The sequence below is a fragment of the Clarias gariepinus genome, chromosome 28 (genome assembly GCF_024256425.1).
Source record: "Clarias gariepinus isolate MV-2021 ecotype Netherlands chromosome 28, CGAR_prim_01v2, whole genome shotgun sequence".
Taxonomy (NCBI): Eukaryota; Metazoa; Chordata; class Actinopteri; order Siluriformes; family Clariidae; genus Clarias; species Clarias gariepinus.
The window spans coordinates 17517312-17536095 of record NC_071127.1 but is presented as its reverse complement, the minus strand read 5'-3'; the positions used below and the strand labels follow the sequence as shown (position 1 = coordinate 17536095).

Genomic DNA, 18784 nt, shown 5'->3' with positions numbered 1-18784 from the left:
TTAGTCAGACATTTCTCCCACACCTGGAAGGGGAAGATGGCACTGAAAAAAGCACAGAAAGAGCACAACTCCCTCATCACTGAATGCCCTACAAGGCGGGGTTGGAGGCAGAGAATGATTCAGAGGGTTCTAGAGCAGCAGCGGACCATCTCCTGGGACGGCCTTCATGAGAGCCAGTTTCATTATGGTGCTTGGCGGATTTTGCAAATGCACTTGACAATACCGTTCATGCAAGGACTGTTACAGAAAGGCTGACCTCTGTGTCTCAAAATAACAACTAACTGTTGTTTTTGTTGTTGCTACGTAATTACCTAATTCCATATGTGTTATTTTATAGTTTTGAAATCCCCAGTATTGTTGTAGAATGTAGAAAATAAATCACTAAACAAAACCAAAAGCAGCTTCACATAATTCAATTTATGCTATGTTTAGTGTCTGTATCCTGTAGTAATCCTGTAGAAATTTCTGAGTAAAATATACGCACCCAAAGGCCCCTAATAAAAAAAAAAATGTGGGGGGGGGGATTGCAACGCGTTAGCCTCTAGGGACGCCGCTCACGTGCGCGTGTGGGCCCGGATTTACTACAAACCAATCACAAGCCAGAAGGCTGGAATTGGCGGAATACGGGTGGGGAGAGGAGCGGTGACAACAACGGTGGGTCTGATCCCCCTAAAATCACCTTGTGTCCAGTTGCAGGATCCAGAGAATGTAAAATCGCCGGATTTAAGGTTAGTCTGATCATTTCGCAGCACAATACAGAGACCAGCTTCTGATTCAGTGCTCCATGTCTACACCAGCTCTGCTAAACTGTACACACACGGAGCTCCAGGGTGGTTCTTTTTTTTTTTTTTTTTTTTTTTTTAAATATCATCTTAAAGATGTCCTGATCTATCCAGGAACCACGAGGAACAACGAGGGGGGATAAAAACACACGTGTACTTGCGCAGTGTGTTGTGTTGACCTAGCCTACCGGCGGTGCTAGCCTAGCCTAGGCTAGCTTCGCTTAGCTTCCTGTACGAGCTGTTTAATAAACTGTTCTCACACATTCGCAGGATGTCTCACTAACATTTCACCGTGTAGCTAAAATCAAACCAACTCGTATAACCTCTGAAATTGAAATAGGATTAGTTTCTCCGAGCTAAACAAAGCGTGGACTTCACACCTCCAGCCGCCATGTCCGCGCGTCACCTTAGCAACCCGCTTCGAGTTTCACCACACACAAGATGATGATAATAATAATAACAACATGTTGGTGCTTTGTTTGTTTTTGTTTTGTTTTTAACACACTCTCGCTAATGTTGCTCGAAGGAAGGTATTTAGACGAGTCCACACATCTGAAATAAGCTTTTGGAGATGAACTGCTCTGACTGTGTTTGCTTTTCTTCTTCTTCTTCTTTCCTTTTACGTTAGCAGGCGGGAAAAATCTGTGATGATGATGATGATGATGCAACATGGCTTCCCTGGTGGAGCATCTCCAAACAAGTCATCTGTGTCAGCATTAGAAAGCTTTAAGACGCTTTAACAGGATGAAATGTCTGTCTATCTGTTGACACTCTGGTTGTAGAACTCCTTAAGAAAAAAAAAATCCATCATTTTCCCACATAATCTCCTTGGCTTTTTCATCAACATGCTCTCGTATTCCGTCCTTAAAACATGTTTACGGCTGAGCTGCATGACACGAATGCATTGCTGTCTTCACTTCTTCAGCAGAAGTGAATCTTCGTCCTCAAAACAGGTGGCGGAGCCCGTACTGGTAACCTAGCAACCCAGTGTAAAGCTCTATTCGCATGGGATTAGTATTACCTGGTGACCTCGAGGTGATCTTAATCCAGTGCGAATCGGAAAACTTTACAAATGACCTACCATATTTCGCTGAACGCTGTGGTCCTGTGATAATATTAGATTAGGAAGCAGTTGATGTGATATGATCAGCATGTTTGTGATTTGGCCTGCATTTAAGAAAAAAAATTTTTTAGGCAGGGTTCTTTTTTTTCAAGATACAGCGGAACCTCGATTACGAGCATAATCCTTTCCGGAAGCGGGCTCGTATTCCAAAACACTCGTAAACCAAACTGAATTTTCCCATAATAAATAATGGAAACTTAAATTATTCGTGTGTGTGTGTGAGGCTAGAGTAAGTGGAGACTCTTGCTTTCAGCCCCTCCTGTTTTCCTCTTCTCATCTTACACATTAAAACTTTCTCCTCTCGTTTAAACACACATTAACGGAAAGACTGTCTCTTGCCTTAATATCTGTGTGTGTTTGTGAAGGGGGCTTCACTCACACACACACACACACACACACACACACACACACACACACACATAGCTGGCACAGTGTAAAGATATGCTCGCGCGCACACACTGCGATGAATAAGAAAATAGATTTGTAACTTTTTTTGCTTTACTTGCGTGCACACACGTGTCTTATCAGAAACAGTATACTCGTGCACGGATGTTGATTATACCAGTAAGAGACGAGCACTAAGACCCAGCAGGGGAGATGATTCCGCAGCGCAAGAGAGAGAAAAACCGTTGGCTCAGTTGTGATCATGTGACGCTCAGGGTCAAAACAAAAAGCGCGTGTGTTAAACACGATACTCGTAAACCAAGACAATGCTCATTTTTCAAGTCAAAATTGATAAAAAAAAAAATCTTTGCTTGTCTTGCAGAAACACTCGTAAACCGTGTTACTCGTAATCCGAGGTTCCACTGTATTTGTTTCCTCTCGCCTTTTTATCCCTCTTCCTACAAAGGATGGAGGCTGTGAAGTTGGAGTGCTTTAGAAGTATTTTGGGTGCTGGGTCATATCGCTATACACCATACAAGAATACAATATGCAGCAGGAGAAAGCTGAAAACCATCAGAAGAGCGAAAGCAAAAAGAATGATAAGTGAGCGATGGATGACGTGTATAGCAGGATGTGGTAAACACTTTGCTGTTTATATTATACAGCTAGACCTATAATGGCAGTTTCAGACAGTAGCCCATCCGAAATAGTGCACAATTACAATAGATTTTCAAGTCATGATGCGAGGGTTATATGTTACAGATAAATCAAGCATACAGCTCTAGCTATTAGATTTTTACCCCGTAAAATGTATTTGATGTAGGGCACAATGATTATATTTGTTTATTTTTTATCATCCATGTAACTGGACATCCATAAATTCTCTCTCTGCCTCACGCGCAGTCTGCATATGCACATGCGTGCGCGCGCGCGCACACACACACACACACACACACACTCCCCTCCACTCTCCACTCTTAAGAGACAGACACCTGGGGATATATACTGCATATCCGCTCGTGCAAATGCACCACACGAAATTCAGACGTGAAGGGAGGTAATTTCTAAATCACGCGAGGTCCCGAGATAATACTTATCTCATGGGAATAGTACATATGACAACATAGGGCTGATGTCTCTGGTATAATAGTGCTTGGCCCATAATGAGTAGATGGAGATGGATGAGATGTATAGCAGCATGCTGTAGGAAACACTCTCCTGTTTATATCAGACAGATAGACCTATAATAAGAAGACAGCAGTTTATCCAAAATAGTGCACAGGATTATAGGAAGGATGCTTTAACATCTCCAACCCAAGATTCTACAAACCGTCGACAGTGTGTGTGACAGTGTGTGGCTCTTTTGTGATAGTTAATACTTAGAGAATACTTTCTCTACAATGCAATCAAGGTCCTTGAGAAATAACAGCACCAGGAATAATGAATCATTGTCTCGTCACCAACAATGATTCTCCTTAAGAAAAGTAAAGGCCCTTAACCCTCAACTGCTCTGATGTGTTATGAGATAAAAATGTAAGTCGCTCTGGATAAGAGTGTCTGCCAAATGCCCAAATGTAAGTTCATCGTCTAGGCTGTCGTATTCCTTCAAAAAAAATTTTTTTAGTTCGAGCTGCAAGCCACGAATGCACCGCTTTCTTCACTTCTTCATCAGAGATTAATTTTCGTCCTCGTAGTGCTGCTTTCATGAGACCAAGCAGGTGAAAGTCGGATGAAGCAAGATTAGGACTTATGGGGCAGCTGGATTAACACCTCAAAACGAAGTTTATGCAGATTGTCGATGGATAGCTTAAGTTTAGACTTCCGCTCTTTGATAAGCGTCTCATTGTGGATTGTTGAACCTTGTTTCTCTGATGTTCCAATCTGGCGCTGATAGCACTGTGGCTAACGAAAGTTTTAATATAACCGGAGTGTGGGTAATTTTTGATCTATCCTTGTATCTATCCAACATTCTAGCCTGGCTTTCATAATGTTCAATAAGATACTGCTACTCCAGCGCCGTTTTCTCTCCTTTAACTGCATCATGTAACTGTCCCAGGACTTGTTTCTTGAATCTCTCCAGCCAGGAACATCTCATCTACTACCTTGTACGCCTTGCAGAAATTAAAGACTGTAACGTTAAAGAATGGTATAGAAATATTTGTTTTAAGACATCCAGGTCGAACAGGTTATTGTTTAGCCTAAGTTACAGACAGACATCATCATCATACTCATCAAATTGCATTTACCGTTTATTTTCCCCCTATCCACTCTACTCATCTTTGGATCAGATTTTCGGTGTTCAACTTTATTAATCAATCTTTCTTTATCTTAACACATCACTAACTATTTTGAAGATGTCGTGCATCTAACTAATCTTTCATCTACTGTTATGGTATGTTTTTGGAAAACCGTGAACCAGTGTAGGGTATTGAAATTGTGGGTATAAACATACAACGTTATCATATTGTTCTGTTTATGATAGTCTTCAGTCTGTACTGTAGGTCTCTTTTATCTGACTTTCTTCAACACTTTATATGAATAAAGCTGAGTAATTGTCATAAAAAACTGCATAATAGGACAGCTGTACTGAGCCATGTAACGTGCTCCCGGAATGGAACTTGTTCGTACTTATCGTACTACTACAGTGTCACTCAGAGACGCACATTTTTCTGGATGTATATAAACATTTGCTTGATCTTGAGTTTAAAACTCCAAGTCCTTAGATTTTGTGTCCTGTCTCTAACATGTCTGTTTTTTTATAATGTTCGCTCGTGTAGGAGAACGATGAAGACCGAAGAAGAGGAGGTGAAAGTGGTCATGACGCAGGAGGAGCTGCAGGAATGGGTGCGGGAGCAGGTGGCGAAGAATAGGCCACTGGCTCACAGGCGGACGCAAATGGCACAGGTGGAAGACTGGCTGAAGCGGAGAGAGAGGGACATGGCATACACGCAGCTGCTATACAATAGTGCCTGCCAGTAAGTGCCGGGGGAAACCCTTACGCTGTACTTTAAGGCTCTGCTGTGTCAATGTTTCCATTCCTGTAAGTGATTGATGATTTAAATCAAAAAATGTTCTTATCAGATCAGTCCTTGAGTGCGAGTCTGTGATGAAGGGCTTATATGGAATGCTGGGACTAGAGTATCGGGACACCGACTCAGAGGAAGAAGGAGAAGGACCCAGAGCTACGGAAGATGTAAATCAGCTGACAGATGATTTAGACAATGGAGATGACGATTGCGGTGCTGATGATGATGATTATGTCGTCTTTGATTTGGGGGGTAAAGAATTTATCATTTTTGCATGTTTTTTTTCTCTTTTTCTTATACTATCTAAATAAGATATGTAAAAGAAAAGAAAAGGCAAAATTTCAGAATCAAACCGCCATATCTCCTTTTTTTTCTTGTCTTTATTTTACAATTAAGCCATTCTTCCTGAAGCAGCGTTGAAAGACGAACCGAAGGTGAGATGATCTACCAATCTTGGATATCTGAGATCAGAGTTGTCTTTGATTAAAAAAAAAAAAAAAAAAAAACGCCTTTTACTCTCGTTTCTCCAGGACATTGGATTGTCACCAGAGTTGAATTGCTCCATGAGAACGTTAGATCATTCAGTGAAAGAATCTGAGGATGGAGACCCTGCTTTCGAAGTCAAACCACCATCGCAAACAACCCCCAAGGAAAATGTACCTTCTAACAACCCTGTATCAACCTTACAGACTGCAGAAAGCCCCGCACCAACTCCTGATCCACCACCCTGTGATTTTCCTGAAAACAAAAGTTTTCCTCCAGCCTCTCCAGGCACTTCAACGGCCATTAATGATCCCGCCGAAACCTCTTCACTGACCACCATTTCAAATGCATTTTCCCCATCCAAAGGTAATACAAACATATCATCTGCATCATCTGCATCATCATCATCAGCTTCAAAAGAGAACACTGAAACTCCAGCGCAACCTCCGGCACCCTCCCCAACGTCCACAATCCCAGAGAATCCTCCGACTGCACCGAAGTCTTCAAAAAGGGTCTCCCAGGCCAACCCAAAACCTGGCACTAGTAGCAAAAACACGAAAGCAACACCGACCTCGGACACATCTCGTACGACCACAAGCAAGGAAAAGCCCAAACAGGCCAGTCCCAAACCCAACAGCATGCCTTCAAGCACCACCACACCATCCACCGCCAAAGTTCAAGCTGCACCTGAAGAAAAAGCTAAGGGTCCCATCCCTAAACAAAGCGAAAAACCTGAGACTAAATCTACTTCTTCCAGCACTCACCCTGGTACCACGACTTCAGACAGGGCTTCCAAACAAGTTATTCCTACCAAGCCACCAGATTCTAAAGAAGTATCCCACAATGCTCCGGTCACTCTAATTACTCCGGCCGCACACACTGAGGTGCCTGCTCGTGTTCAGAAAGAGGTGGAGCTGAGGGTCAACATGAGCGTTCTGGGAAGAAGGAGGACTAAAACATGGCACCAAGGCACCATTTTGGATGTCAAAACAACCGGTAAGGCCACGTAGGTGATTTATTTAAGAAAGGCGGGGCTCCTGTTTTATTCAATTCGGTTCAGTTTTCAAATCTAATGTTATCCATTTAATCTTGTTCCTGTTAGTGATAAACTCTATAAATTTTAGTTTTAACCGCATGAGGATCTGCGACTTAACAGTACAATTCAAAAAAAAAAAAACTGCTGATTTCCTGTATTTTTGCATATTTGTCACACAAAATGGTTTCAGATCCGCATAGTCTAATAATAGACAAGACACACACACACATTAGATAGATAGATAGATGCTTTATTGATTCCGAAAGAAATTTCCAATTATCCCCAATTTCAATTATCCCTTCATTCTTGGTTTAATTTATGTCGCATTACACTCGGATTAATTCTTTTTCTTTTTGCTTGTTCTCTCAGAGTCCGGTCAAAGGTACAAGATCCTGTTTGACGGAGGTAAAGGGAAGAGTGTTTTATCTGCTCATCACTTGGCCTGTGTCGAGCCGCCTTTGCTGAAGGACCTGTTTGTGGGGTGTCGAGTTGTAGCCTGTTATAAAGAAGACAACCAGTCTTGGCTCCACGCTGCAGTAGTAGCAGAGATGCCTGACCGCAGGAACCGTATGAGGTGTGCATGCTCACTCTGCGTTCATCTATCTGTTCGGCTTCACTTATGGCAACGATCGAAAGGGCCTGTATTAACTAAGCGTCTCAGAATTGTGCTCAAAATTTATTAAGGACTGAATATATTCCTAGCTTAGAGCAGGACATAAAAGTTTGTTAGAAAACTTTCCTCTTTTTTAGGAGTAGGACTGCGCCAAGGAAAGCTGTGATAGAGCTGCACAAGTGTGAGAGAGCTGCAAAGGAAGCTTGCACGTTATAGCTGATATTGTAGTTTTTACAGATTTTTGTAGTTTTTAAATGGTGGGAAAGGGCATTTATGAAATCAATGAATATGCAATATTTTTCTAAAGCTCTTCTACATTTTGTTGGAGATAAGAGTGATTCCCTACTTAAAGAATGTTGATAAATACAGTAGCTCTTACTCCTACTCCTAAAAGTAGGACCAACATTGTGTCACTCTGAGAATCTTTTGCTGACTCAGAAGCTTTAATCCAGGCTCTCATCTCTGTTGTTTTAGGTTCTTGGTGTTCTTCGATGATGGCCGTCCGTCCTACATCTCCCTGCCAGACCTCCATCTGGTTTGTAAGCCAAGTAAGGGAATAAACATGAGTGTTTTTTTTTTTTTTTTCCACCTTCAACATTTCCACTAACTTTCTTTCATTATAAACAAAAATTGCCTCTCTCTTCTTAGTGGCCAACATGTGTGACGACATTGAAGATGAGGTGTGGCGTGCAGATGTCCAGGAATACCTAAAGGCTTATCCAAACCCCATCTTTGTGGTGATGCGTGCGGGGCAGGATACCAACGTGGAACGTGACGGACATCTCGAGACCTGCAGCGTCATTCAGTTGGACGGGAGCTTGATCCAGGTCTGCTACAAGGTGAGAACCTGACCCAGACTTGTGTAAACCAACAAAGTTCATAGTTACAGCAAATTAACTGTTCAGATCTTTATGGAGAAGAATATCTATGGTACGTGATGTAGTGGGGTATCTTTTTATAAAAAAATATATACATTTTGAAGTGATGTTTGATGTATGTCTGTGGTTGTGTTTTAGAAAAGTAAGGACAAAGAATGGATCTATAAGGGCTCTAATCGATTGGAGCAAGTCCAAAGGATCAAAATGCGAAAGGCTGAGGAGAGGAAGGAACAGACTGGAAATAAAGGTATAAGGTGTTGGAGTGTGTGGTTTCTTGAAAAAATAAAGAAAAAAAAAACATTGTGCCCCTAAACACACTCTTCTGTCAAATCTTTCTCTGCTTCATCAGCTGGATTTAGTCACATTCAAAAGATCACTAAACAACCCACCTACACCACCTTAAGTACCACCACTGCTGCCCATGCTACCTTCTCTACAAGAGTAACCGCAAAACACGAATCCTCAAAAACTGTTAGTGCTCCAAGTGTTCCCCAGGCGCTCACCCCAGTCACAACAACCTCAAGTACGGCAAAGACATTCTGCGATAAACTATCACCTCGCATCATCCTCAGCAGGATTACCTTGCCATCGGCTCCGACCAGTAAGAAACCCAGCGCACAAACCGAGCTCACGGTCACCGTTTCATCTAACAAAGGGTGAGTCTTGTCTTTTTTATTTATTTTTTCTTTCTTTTTGGAAACTGATATTTTTAATCGATTTGGTGGTATTATTCTTTTTTTAGCTGATATTCTAAATCGGTATTATTATTATTATTATTATTAAGTATAATATTTATTTATTTTATTATTTTTTAAAGCTGATATTCTGAATTGGTTGTATTTTTTTATACATTTATTTATATTTTTTTAATGTTTTTTTTTCTTTAAACTGATATTCCAAATTAAATTCAATAAAATTTTATTTGTATAGCGCTTTCAACAATTGTCATTGTCGCAAAGCAGCTTTACACAATCAAAAAAATTATTTGAGTTTGTATGAAATGTGAGTGTGCATGAAACAAAATGGTCAGTTTGTCCCTGGTGAGCAAGCGGAGGGCGACAGTGGCAAGGAAAAAACTCCCTGAGATGGTAATAGGAAGAAACCTTGAGAGGAACCAGACTCAACAGGGAACCCATCCTCAATTGGGTGAAACAGAAAGCAGGAATTGATCTGCATTTATACTGTGTTAGGTGGCAGGCAGTTCAGCTATAACAGTTGATGTTAATTAATGTTAATTTGGAGTCTAGTTAGTTATTGGAGACTCAGGTAGACTTGTAGGAAATTCCAGTCCTGAAATATTGAACTGTCAAGTTCTTAGAGAAACAGCGGTCAACAGAACCAGAACCGTCTTCTAGGTAGAGAGAATCATCCCCAGACACCGGACGCATCCCAAAGAGACATACGGGGCATCCATGTGACGAGATCTTCAGCCAGAAACGGGGCACCAGGATGGGTCAGACAGGTCCGGAGGGCAGAGGGAGTCTGGATCACTGGCAGCTCAGGAACGACATGTGTAGCTCGACAGAGAGAGGGGGGGAGAGAGGGGGAAAGCAGAAGAGGAGAGATAACAGTTAGGTCTGGTCACAGTCACATAATGTATAATGTGAATGTATATTTAGTGTAGAGTGCAAGCAGAGACTCCGGCAGGACTAACTATAACAGCATAACTAAAAGGGAGAGCCAGAAGGAGAAACGGACATGAGGGCTCCCTGAGATGTAAAGCAAACAATCACCTCACCGTCAGCAAACCTGAGTGACCAATGAGAGTGGGGAAGACAGCATCTAAACATAAGTCCATGAGTCCCCAAAATCTGCTCCTTTACCCAAGACAAATCTATTTATAAAAATGCTTAATTAAATAAATAGGTTTTTAGCCTAGACTTTAGGACTCAGACACAGTCTCAGTCTTTAACACTATTTGGAAGGCTATTCCATAACTTTGGGGCTTTGTAAGAAAAAGCTCCGCCCCCAGCTGTAGTTTTTATAATACCCAGTACTGACAAGCAGCCTGCATCCTTTGATCGAAGTAGGCGTGGGGAATTTTTTTTTATTTTTTATTTTTTTATTTAGTCCTGTCCAATTGTTTTTTCCCCGATTTTCTCCCCAATCTAGTCGTGGCCAATTACTCCCCGTCACTAGGAGGCTCCCACACACATCAAGGCTACTACAACCACTCAGTCGGGAGGACGAAAGCTATCCCGTGTTTCCTCCGAACTACGTGGCGCGAGCCGACCGCATCTTTTCGAACTGCTCGCTCACGCACCGTTAGGGGCGGAGTAACACACTCGGAGGAAAGCGCTAGCCGCTCCTTCCGTGTGCGCGAGCTCACAGACGCCCCTGATTGGCTGTAGAGCCGTGATTAATGTGGGAGCACAAGTACCTCTCATCCCTCCCCCCTGAGAGAGCTCGGCCAATCAGCTCTCTCTGTGCCTCCGGCTGTGAGAGGAAAACAGCATCACCCGGGGTTCGAACCAGCGATCTCCGGATGATAGGGCGAGCGCTTTACCACTGCGCCACTCGGAGGCCCGGTGTGGGGGATTTTAAGACACTAGCAGTTCGCTCAGATACCGCGGCGCGAGACCGTTTAATGCTTTATATGTCAAGAGTAGTATTTTAAAATCAGTGCGAAATTTCACAGGAAGCCAATGAAGTGAAGATAAGATAGGGGTGATGTGTTCGTATCTTCTGGTTCTAGTGCGGACTCTCGCTGCTGCATTCTGGACTAGCTGAAGCTTGTTTATGCATCTAGCTGAACAACCAGACAGTAAGGCATTACAATAGTCCAACCTAGAGGTGATAAAAGCACAATATATTTCTTATCTTGGCCATATTTCTAAGGTGAAAGAATGCTATCCTGGTAATATTATCTACATGAGCTTTAAATGACAGGTTGGAATCTATAATCACGCTGAGGTCTTTTACTGTCGCACTTGATGGAACAGAAAGGCCATCTAAATTTACAGTGTAATTCAGCTTGCTTCCAGCTGCTTGTAGTCCTATGACTAGAACTTCTGTCTTATCAGGATTAAGCAAAAGGAAGTTAATTTGCATCCAATCTCTTATGTCCTGCACACATTGCTCAATTTTACTAAGCTGTTTTTTCTCATCAGGTTTTGCTGAGACATATAACTGTGTGTCGTCAGCATAACAATGAAAACTAATACCATGCTTACGGATTATGTTGCCCAGAGGAAGCATGTAAAGGAAAAAAAGCAGCGGCTTTAAAGCTAAACCCTGTTGAACACCAAACTCCACTAGAGAACATGCAGAATAATCACCATTTAAGTCTACATACTGATAACGATCAGTCAAATAGGATCTAAGCCAGGAGAGGGCTATTTCCTAAAAAAGTTCATAAAGTCCTCACTATTGCACAATGTTGTTCTGGAGTTTTCTGCAGTGGTCTTATTTCTGGTTAATTTGGCTACAGCATTAAATAAAAATCTAGGATTATTTTTGTTATTTTCTATAAGAGTGAAGAGATATGTTGATCTAGCTACACTAAGAGCTTTTCTATAGTTCAGGATGCTCTCCTTCCATGCTATTTGAAATACTAACAATTAAGTTTGACGCCATTTACGTGCTAATTGCCGAGCGGTCTGTTTTAAAGTGTGCGTGTAATTGTTATACCAGAGAGCAAGTTTCTTATCTCTAATATGTTTTCTTTTAACTGGAGCTTCATTATCTAAGGTATAACGGAACGTCGATCAGGCGACTCGATTCAGATTTTGATAAAACTCTGTTTAGTAGTTGATGTGAATGTACGTTTAGTACAATAGCGCGTTGCTGTGCGTACATTATTACTATGTCGCACTTTAATTGAGACAAGACAGTGATCTGAGATAACTTCAAAGGGTGAAATGATGAATAAATTTCTTATACTTAATCCGAAGAATATTATTAAATCTAAAGTGTGACCTGCTTTATGAGTGGGTCCTACTACACACTGATTTACTCCTACCGAGTCCAGTATGGACATAAATGCTGTTCTCAGAGGGTCTTCTAAATTCTCAAAATGAATATTAAAATCTCCAGCTATAAAAACGCTCTGTCTACGGAAACGACTAGGTTTGAGAGGAAATCTGCAAATTCTCAAAGAAATTCAGAGTACTGCTTTTGATGCGAGAGATCTAATATTTAACAGTCTTGGCTTCAGATCAGAGATGCTGGCTGCACATTCAGTATGATCCGAGTTTGTAGTCTCTATATTCTATCCTGGGCTCTGGACTGTCACCGATTAACTAGGCCTCTTCTGAGACTATATACGCTTTACTACAGTAAATGAGAACAGCACCTTCCCGAGTGGGATGGACACCGTCTCGCCCTAACAAGCCAGCTTTGCCCTCAAAGGTATTTTCGGCGCACCACCTGGACATCCCACGGTTCAGCGACCATAACCTGTTTAATGCTTGCAATGTAATTATTAATACTGTGAAATGTTCTGGGAGTTGATATTTATGTAACATTTGGAAGGAGTTCAGTGTCAGTGATATTTATTTTTATTTATTTTTATTCCTTGTGTCTTTCATCTCATTCAAGTTAGAAGTTTACGATCTGGTTCCATGTGTCGCACTCACGTATTCTCTCTCTCTCTCTCCCCCCTCTCTTCCTTCGCCGAGCAATACTGATTCTTGAGAATCCCTGAAAACTGTCAGCATTTATGAATTTTCCAGCTGATGGTTGACTTTTGAACTTTTTCTTGAGGATGTTTCCGTTCCATACTCTGCCCTTCACTCTCAGGCTCGTAGTGAAGAATCCATGTCTCATCAAAATCAGTTATTCTCTTTAAGAAACTTTCATCTTCCTTAGAGTATTGCTCCATATTTTGTTTGCAAAGATTTAAAAGCTTCTGTTTATGCTTTTCTGTGAGTTGGTTCGGCACCAGGTACACCCTTGAACCACAAATAATATAAAGAATCATTGCACGCTGCCCTTCTTTTGTGCAAATCACAAGTTTTTGCTCGCACCGCAGATACAAATGATTCAAGTTCACACGCTGCACAGCAGTAACTAGGGAAACTAAATCCTTGAACTAAAAGCGCTAATAAGAGGGTGCAGCCAACAAAAGTTTTAATATAAGCAGAGTGCAGATCATTTTTGACTTATCCTCATAAAAGGGGAATATAACATTTTGCTTGCTTTCCTATAACGGTCACGTTTTATTCATTTAATCAGTCTTTATAATTCCACCAATGGTTCTGTGGTACACATCTACCATATGCAAGTGGGATTATCTAGTAAAGCTGGTCTGAGTTCATCTAACATTGTATTAGAACTAATTCCAAGCACATGTGGTGAATAAAAAAAGGGAATAAAGTAATCGTTAGTTCTGTTTTTTCTTTACAGAATTAAACGCCATGCTTCTGAGGTGGACGACACCAGATCGCCGAGCGCTCTCGTTCCGGCTGTTGAGCCCCGGCTGAAGTACGTACCTCATCGCTGCTGCCCGGCTTGTCTGAACTCTGTGCGTCCGATGCAAAGGGATCAACACCGCGGCCAGAATCCACTGTTTATCCCGCTGCTGCACGGCTTTCGCCGCATGACCGCAAGAAGGCGTGTAGACGGAAAGGTGAGACTTTCTATAGTTACAAAAACTTGTACTGCTTCGAACAAACAAATCAAATGTTCAACTTTTTCGTCCCTTATTTTTCTCAGATGTCTTTTCACGTCTTCTATCGTGCCCCATGTGGGCGGGGCCTGTGCGAGATGGAAGAGGTGCAGGCCTTCCTGTTCGAGTCGCGCTGTGATTTCCTCTTCCTGGACATGTTCTGCCTGGACCCGTTTGTGCTGGTGAAAAGGGCCATGCTTCCATCCTACATGGCCAGCCGTCCTCGTCTTTGCCTGCCGGACATTTCAGGAGGGAAGGAGGCAGTACCTGTGTCTTGTGTTAACGAGCTTAACGATGTCCCTCCACCCCCTCTGGCATACACCAGTCACAGGATACCTGCACCTGGTGTCTTTATCAACACCAACCTTGACTTTATGGTGGGCTGCGACTGTACCGATGGCTGCCGAGACAGGTGTGTGTGTGTGGAATATTCCTTTAACAGTTCCAACTACGTTTTGTTGTGAACTATGTTTTGATTTGCACTCACTTGTGTCACAGGTCAAAGTGCGCCTGTTACCAGATGACCATCGAGGCCACGTCACTGTTCAGCGGTGGTCCTGTGGACGTCACTGCCGGGTACACGCATAAGCGACTGCCCAGATACGTCCCCACTGGGTGAGTTAGTCGACACGTAACCTTAGAACCCGATGAGGCCTGAGAGCTTTTCTTATTCCTCTCATTCCTTCTGCAGGGTGTACGAATGTAACCCCTTGTGCCGCTGCGATCCATGCCTGTGCAGTAACAGACTGGTTCAGCACGGCCTTCAGCTGCGTCTGGAGGTCTTCATGACTCAGCACAAAGGGTGGGGCCTGCGCTGCCTGGACGACGTCTCCAAGGGGACCTTCGTGTGCGTCTTCACAGGTGCGTGTGCAGCTAGAAGTTGACGATTAGCGATTTAACCGAGTGTACAGATGTGATTTATTAGAGCTTTCCGATGCAGGTAAAGTAGTCAAGGACGATATGGTGAACACAGAAAGTGCCATGACCGGCAACGAGTATTTAGCAAACCTGGACTACATCGAAGGAGTGGAGAAACTGAAGGAGGATTACGAAAGCGAAGCGTATTGCTCTGAAACGGAGGGAGAGATCGACAAGAAGACTCTCATCAGGATGACAACAGGGGCGTTAAAGAAACATGACGTGTTCCAGTTGGATTCGAGTTCCAGCAGTGGTGAAGGTGGGAGTGAGTGCGGAAGGGGGGGGGGATGGTGAGAGTGAGTTATGAATGAGAATGAGAGGGTAAATGTCTGTGTCAGAGTAAGTAGTTGAGGGTGAATGAATGGATGCGAATCAGAGGGTGAGCATGTGAGTGCGAGAATGAGTGGGTACAGTTAAACTTTGGATTGCGAGTATATCAAAGCTAATTTCCCCATAAGAAATAATCGAAACTCATGATTGGTTCCACAACCCAAAAATATGCATATAAACAGTTTACCGACTCTCTCTCTCTCTCACACACACACGGACACACACACCTCCGCCCGAGGGTGCGATTGGATGAGTTGGCGAGTGGATAAGTGGGCGGGTGAGCGGGTGGTAAGTGAATGGGTGAGGGGGTGTGAGTTTGTGAGCGGGTGAGGATGTGTCACTGGGTGAGGGTGAGTTTATTTCTTCTTTTTCAGAAAAGGAAGAGGCAACCCAACAGAAAACGACTCCCGATAAAATGGAGATAAAGACGACTCGTGACTATTCTGATAATGACGATGACGTGGATGATGAAGATTTTAAGATAAGCTCAGGTGACGAGATGGAAGTGAAGTTGAGCAGTGACTATACAAGGAGCTACACTACACGGAGGAACGCTAAGACTCCAGGCAGTAAGATCTGCTTTTTAAACTAAACAATAAACCTCATCTAATCCTCGACCGCTCTCATCTGATGCTTAATTCATTTTCTAATTTTTTGCTTCACGTTTACACAGAAGGAGAATGTTATAACACCCAGACATCTTCTGAGGAGCAAACAGAGGTGTCTGTCTTCTTGGCCAAGAAGATGAGAAAGGAAGGTCCGTGTCCGTTTAATTCTTATGTATATCGATGTGACGGTTCCCAGACGGCTTGTTTCTTCATGTTTAATGTAAAAATGTGTACCTTGTCAGGTCCAGGAGAGCGTAAACTGGGATTTGCCAAGAAGTCTACGCGTCCTTTCGCCATTAAGTCGAGTCACAGGCGAGTGACGCCACAAGCAGAGCCTGAGAAATGCATGCAGGAAAAGCAAATGGAGCACGAGCACGGCAGAAAGTGCACTCGGAGCCTGTTCGATGGAGAAAAGGCTTGCTATCTCATCGACGCCAAGCAGGAGGCCAACCTGGCACGATACATTAATGTAAGTAAATTCATGGGGATGAAATAGAGAGAGTATTGCTTTTTTTTTTTTTTTTTTTTTAATATACATCAAAGCTGAGCATATGTTCCTGAGCTGCTCTGATTTTAAATTTGCAAGTACATGGAGTATACAAACTCAAATATTATTATATTATTGCTTAAGTTGGTCAGGTCGAGGCTCAGCAACATTATGAGGCAATACAATGTCGTCAGCTGACAACCTGAATGTACTGAACGATCAGGTTATTAAATCTATGGAGTTTTTCCTTCTCTGATGGCATGGTCATATTTCAGGGCAAAAATTGTGAAAGAGTGGGCCTGGGAGCATGAGGAATCATCTTCACACATGAACTGGACAACACATTGTGCATTATAATCGATCCTTAAAGCATTTGAACAAAATGTGCTATTTCATAAAGAAATTCCCCAAAACAATTTAAAACACATAATTTATTTGCTTATGCCTTATTCTGTCGCTCTATTTCCACAGCATAGCTGTAGTCCCAACTTGTTTGTCCAAAATGTTTTTGTGGACACGCATGATCTCCGCTTCCCCTGGGTTGCCTTCTTCACCAGCAAGTGAGTGATTAATAAAAAATAAAAAAAGTGTGTTTTATACTGAATGCACTTCATGTGTGTATCACAAGTTCATGTTTTTAAAAGGTGACATTTCCCTGTGTGTGTTAGGCGTATCAGGGCTGGAACAGAGCTGACGTGGGACTACAGTTATGAAGTGGGCAGTGTTGAGGGCAAGCTTCTGCTCTGCTGCTGCGGTTCGGCTAACTGTACTGGACGGCTACTATGAACGGCTCCGTTACACAACCAATAAATCTTACAGTGAGACTGTTTTCTGTTGTTGCTCTGGTTTCAAATGTTCAACCTGGATGTTCCCAACATACTTTTACCATGTTTTAATTCCATTTTGATATGTTGTACTCGTTAATAAAAAAGGAAGAAATGTACACTGTGGTTGTTCACTATCAAATAATTCTGAGTACTGGAAAACACAATTTGTTTTTCACTAAGCCAGTTGAACAAAACTCCAAATGCTAATACATTTCCTGCAGTTTGATCTAGTTTTTAATGTCTCCTACACTTTTTTGAAACATGTTTAATCTTTAAGCCAAAAGTTATTGATAATCTCTCTAAGCGTCTTTTGCTAACACAGAACAGAATGCACTTAAAGGATAGTGCAGACAACAAAGGTTTTAATATAACAAGTGCGGATCATTCTTGACTTGCCCTCTATCTACTTATCTATCTATCTTAGACAAAACCAGCTCCATAGAGTCATTTGAACCTAAAGAACTGGCGCTGTCTTGCACAGACCCTCTAGCTCTAACCCTTCTTTGGGTTAAATTACAACATCAAGACTTCTTGCCTAGCACCTTTGCCTTACCCTTAATGTTGTTGGTCTTTCGGCTGCTCCTGACAAGGGGTTGCCACAATGGACCATCCAGTCCGCACATACAAGCTTGAAGCCTATCCTAGGAGACCTAGGGCACAAGGTGGGGTAGACCCTGGATGGGTGCCGATCCATCACCCATCACAGGGCACACACAATTATGCTAATTCACACACAATGGACAATTTTGGGAACACCGATTAGCTTTATCTGCATGTCTGTGGACTGTGGGAGGAGACCAGAGTACCTGCAAGAAACCCACCAAGCACACAAAGACCCAAGGTGGGAATCAAAAGTTTGTAACCACCTGACCTTCAGCCCCTTACTCACTCATTGTTGGTACTGCTTTATCCTGTATACATTGGTAAAAAGAGGAAGGTAAGCATGTTGAAGGTAACGGGATGACACGGGGTAAACTTTGGGCATGAATTCCTTCAACAACAAAAAAATGGCACTGTAAAATCTTATCGCAACCCTTATCTGAGAGTAAGAGTATAAGTAAATTTATCAACATTCTTAAAATAGGAAATCACCCCATCACTCAATTTCCAAAATGTAGGAGAGTTCCAGACGTGTCCTAACTGGTTAGGAGTAGTGAGGAAATGGTGTTCAGGCAGAGGCATGCCTGAAGGATAGACATTTTAGTGACTCTGAGTGAGACAGTGCTCATAAAAGATATGCTTGGACCAGAATGAAATACTTAAAAAAAAAAAAAAAAAAAAAAATTATTGTGTACGGTATATAACTGGTTCATTGAAGAAAATTCTGTATGCTCTCCTCAAAGGTGATTGCTAATTTACATTTATTTTTTTTACTAACATCGAAGATGCTGCTTTATAACAGTGATTTTGGTTTAGGTTTGGCATAAATAATAAACCAAACCTCATAAGTACACCGCAGAACCACAGATCATGTGCAGATTCATACACTTCCCCACCACTCAGCTTGAAATCAACCCCCCAAAAAAAGGTGCATCCACACATTAAAATAATCATATTTAAATGTCCATTTATATAAAATTATGAGTGTAGGGCAGCATTGTGGCTTAGTAGTTAGCACTGCAGCCTTGCACCACCAAGATCTGGGTTTGATTCCCGCCTGTGCATGGAGTTTGCATGTTCT

General features: G+C 42.2%; 1 protein-coding gene across 1 annotated transcript; it reads left to right on the top strand.

Moving 5' to 3' along the window:
• The first annotated feature begins 577 nt into the window (after positions 1-577).
• Positions 578-17219, top strand: setdb1a (SET domain bifurcated histone lysine methyltransferase 1a). Its single transcript, XM_053490173.1, has 20 exons — positions 578-728; positions 5067-5264; positions 5371-5567; positions 5712-5749; positions 5846-6794; positions 7204-7408; positions 7922-7995; positions 8096-8286; positions 8464-8572; positions 8675-8981; positions 13672-13894; positions 13981-14345; positions 14432-14548; positions 14625-14794; positions 14874-15110; positions 15556-15750; positions 15855-15938; positions 16032-16258; positions 16748-16836; positions 16945-17219. Exons 2-20 carry the CDS (start codon positions 5074-5076, stop codon positions 17060-17062), a joined length of 4086 nt encoding a protein of 1361 aa, XP_053346148.1. The 5' UTR covers positions 578-728; positions 5067-5073; the 3' UTR covers positions 17063-17219.
• Positions 17220-18784: the final 1565 nt, after the last annotated feature.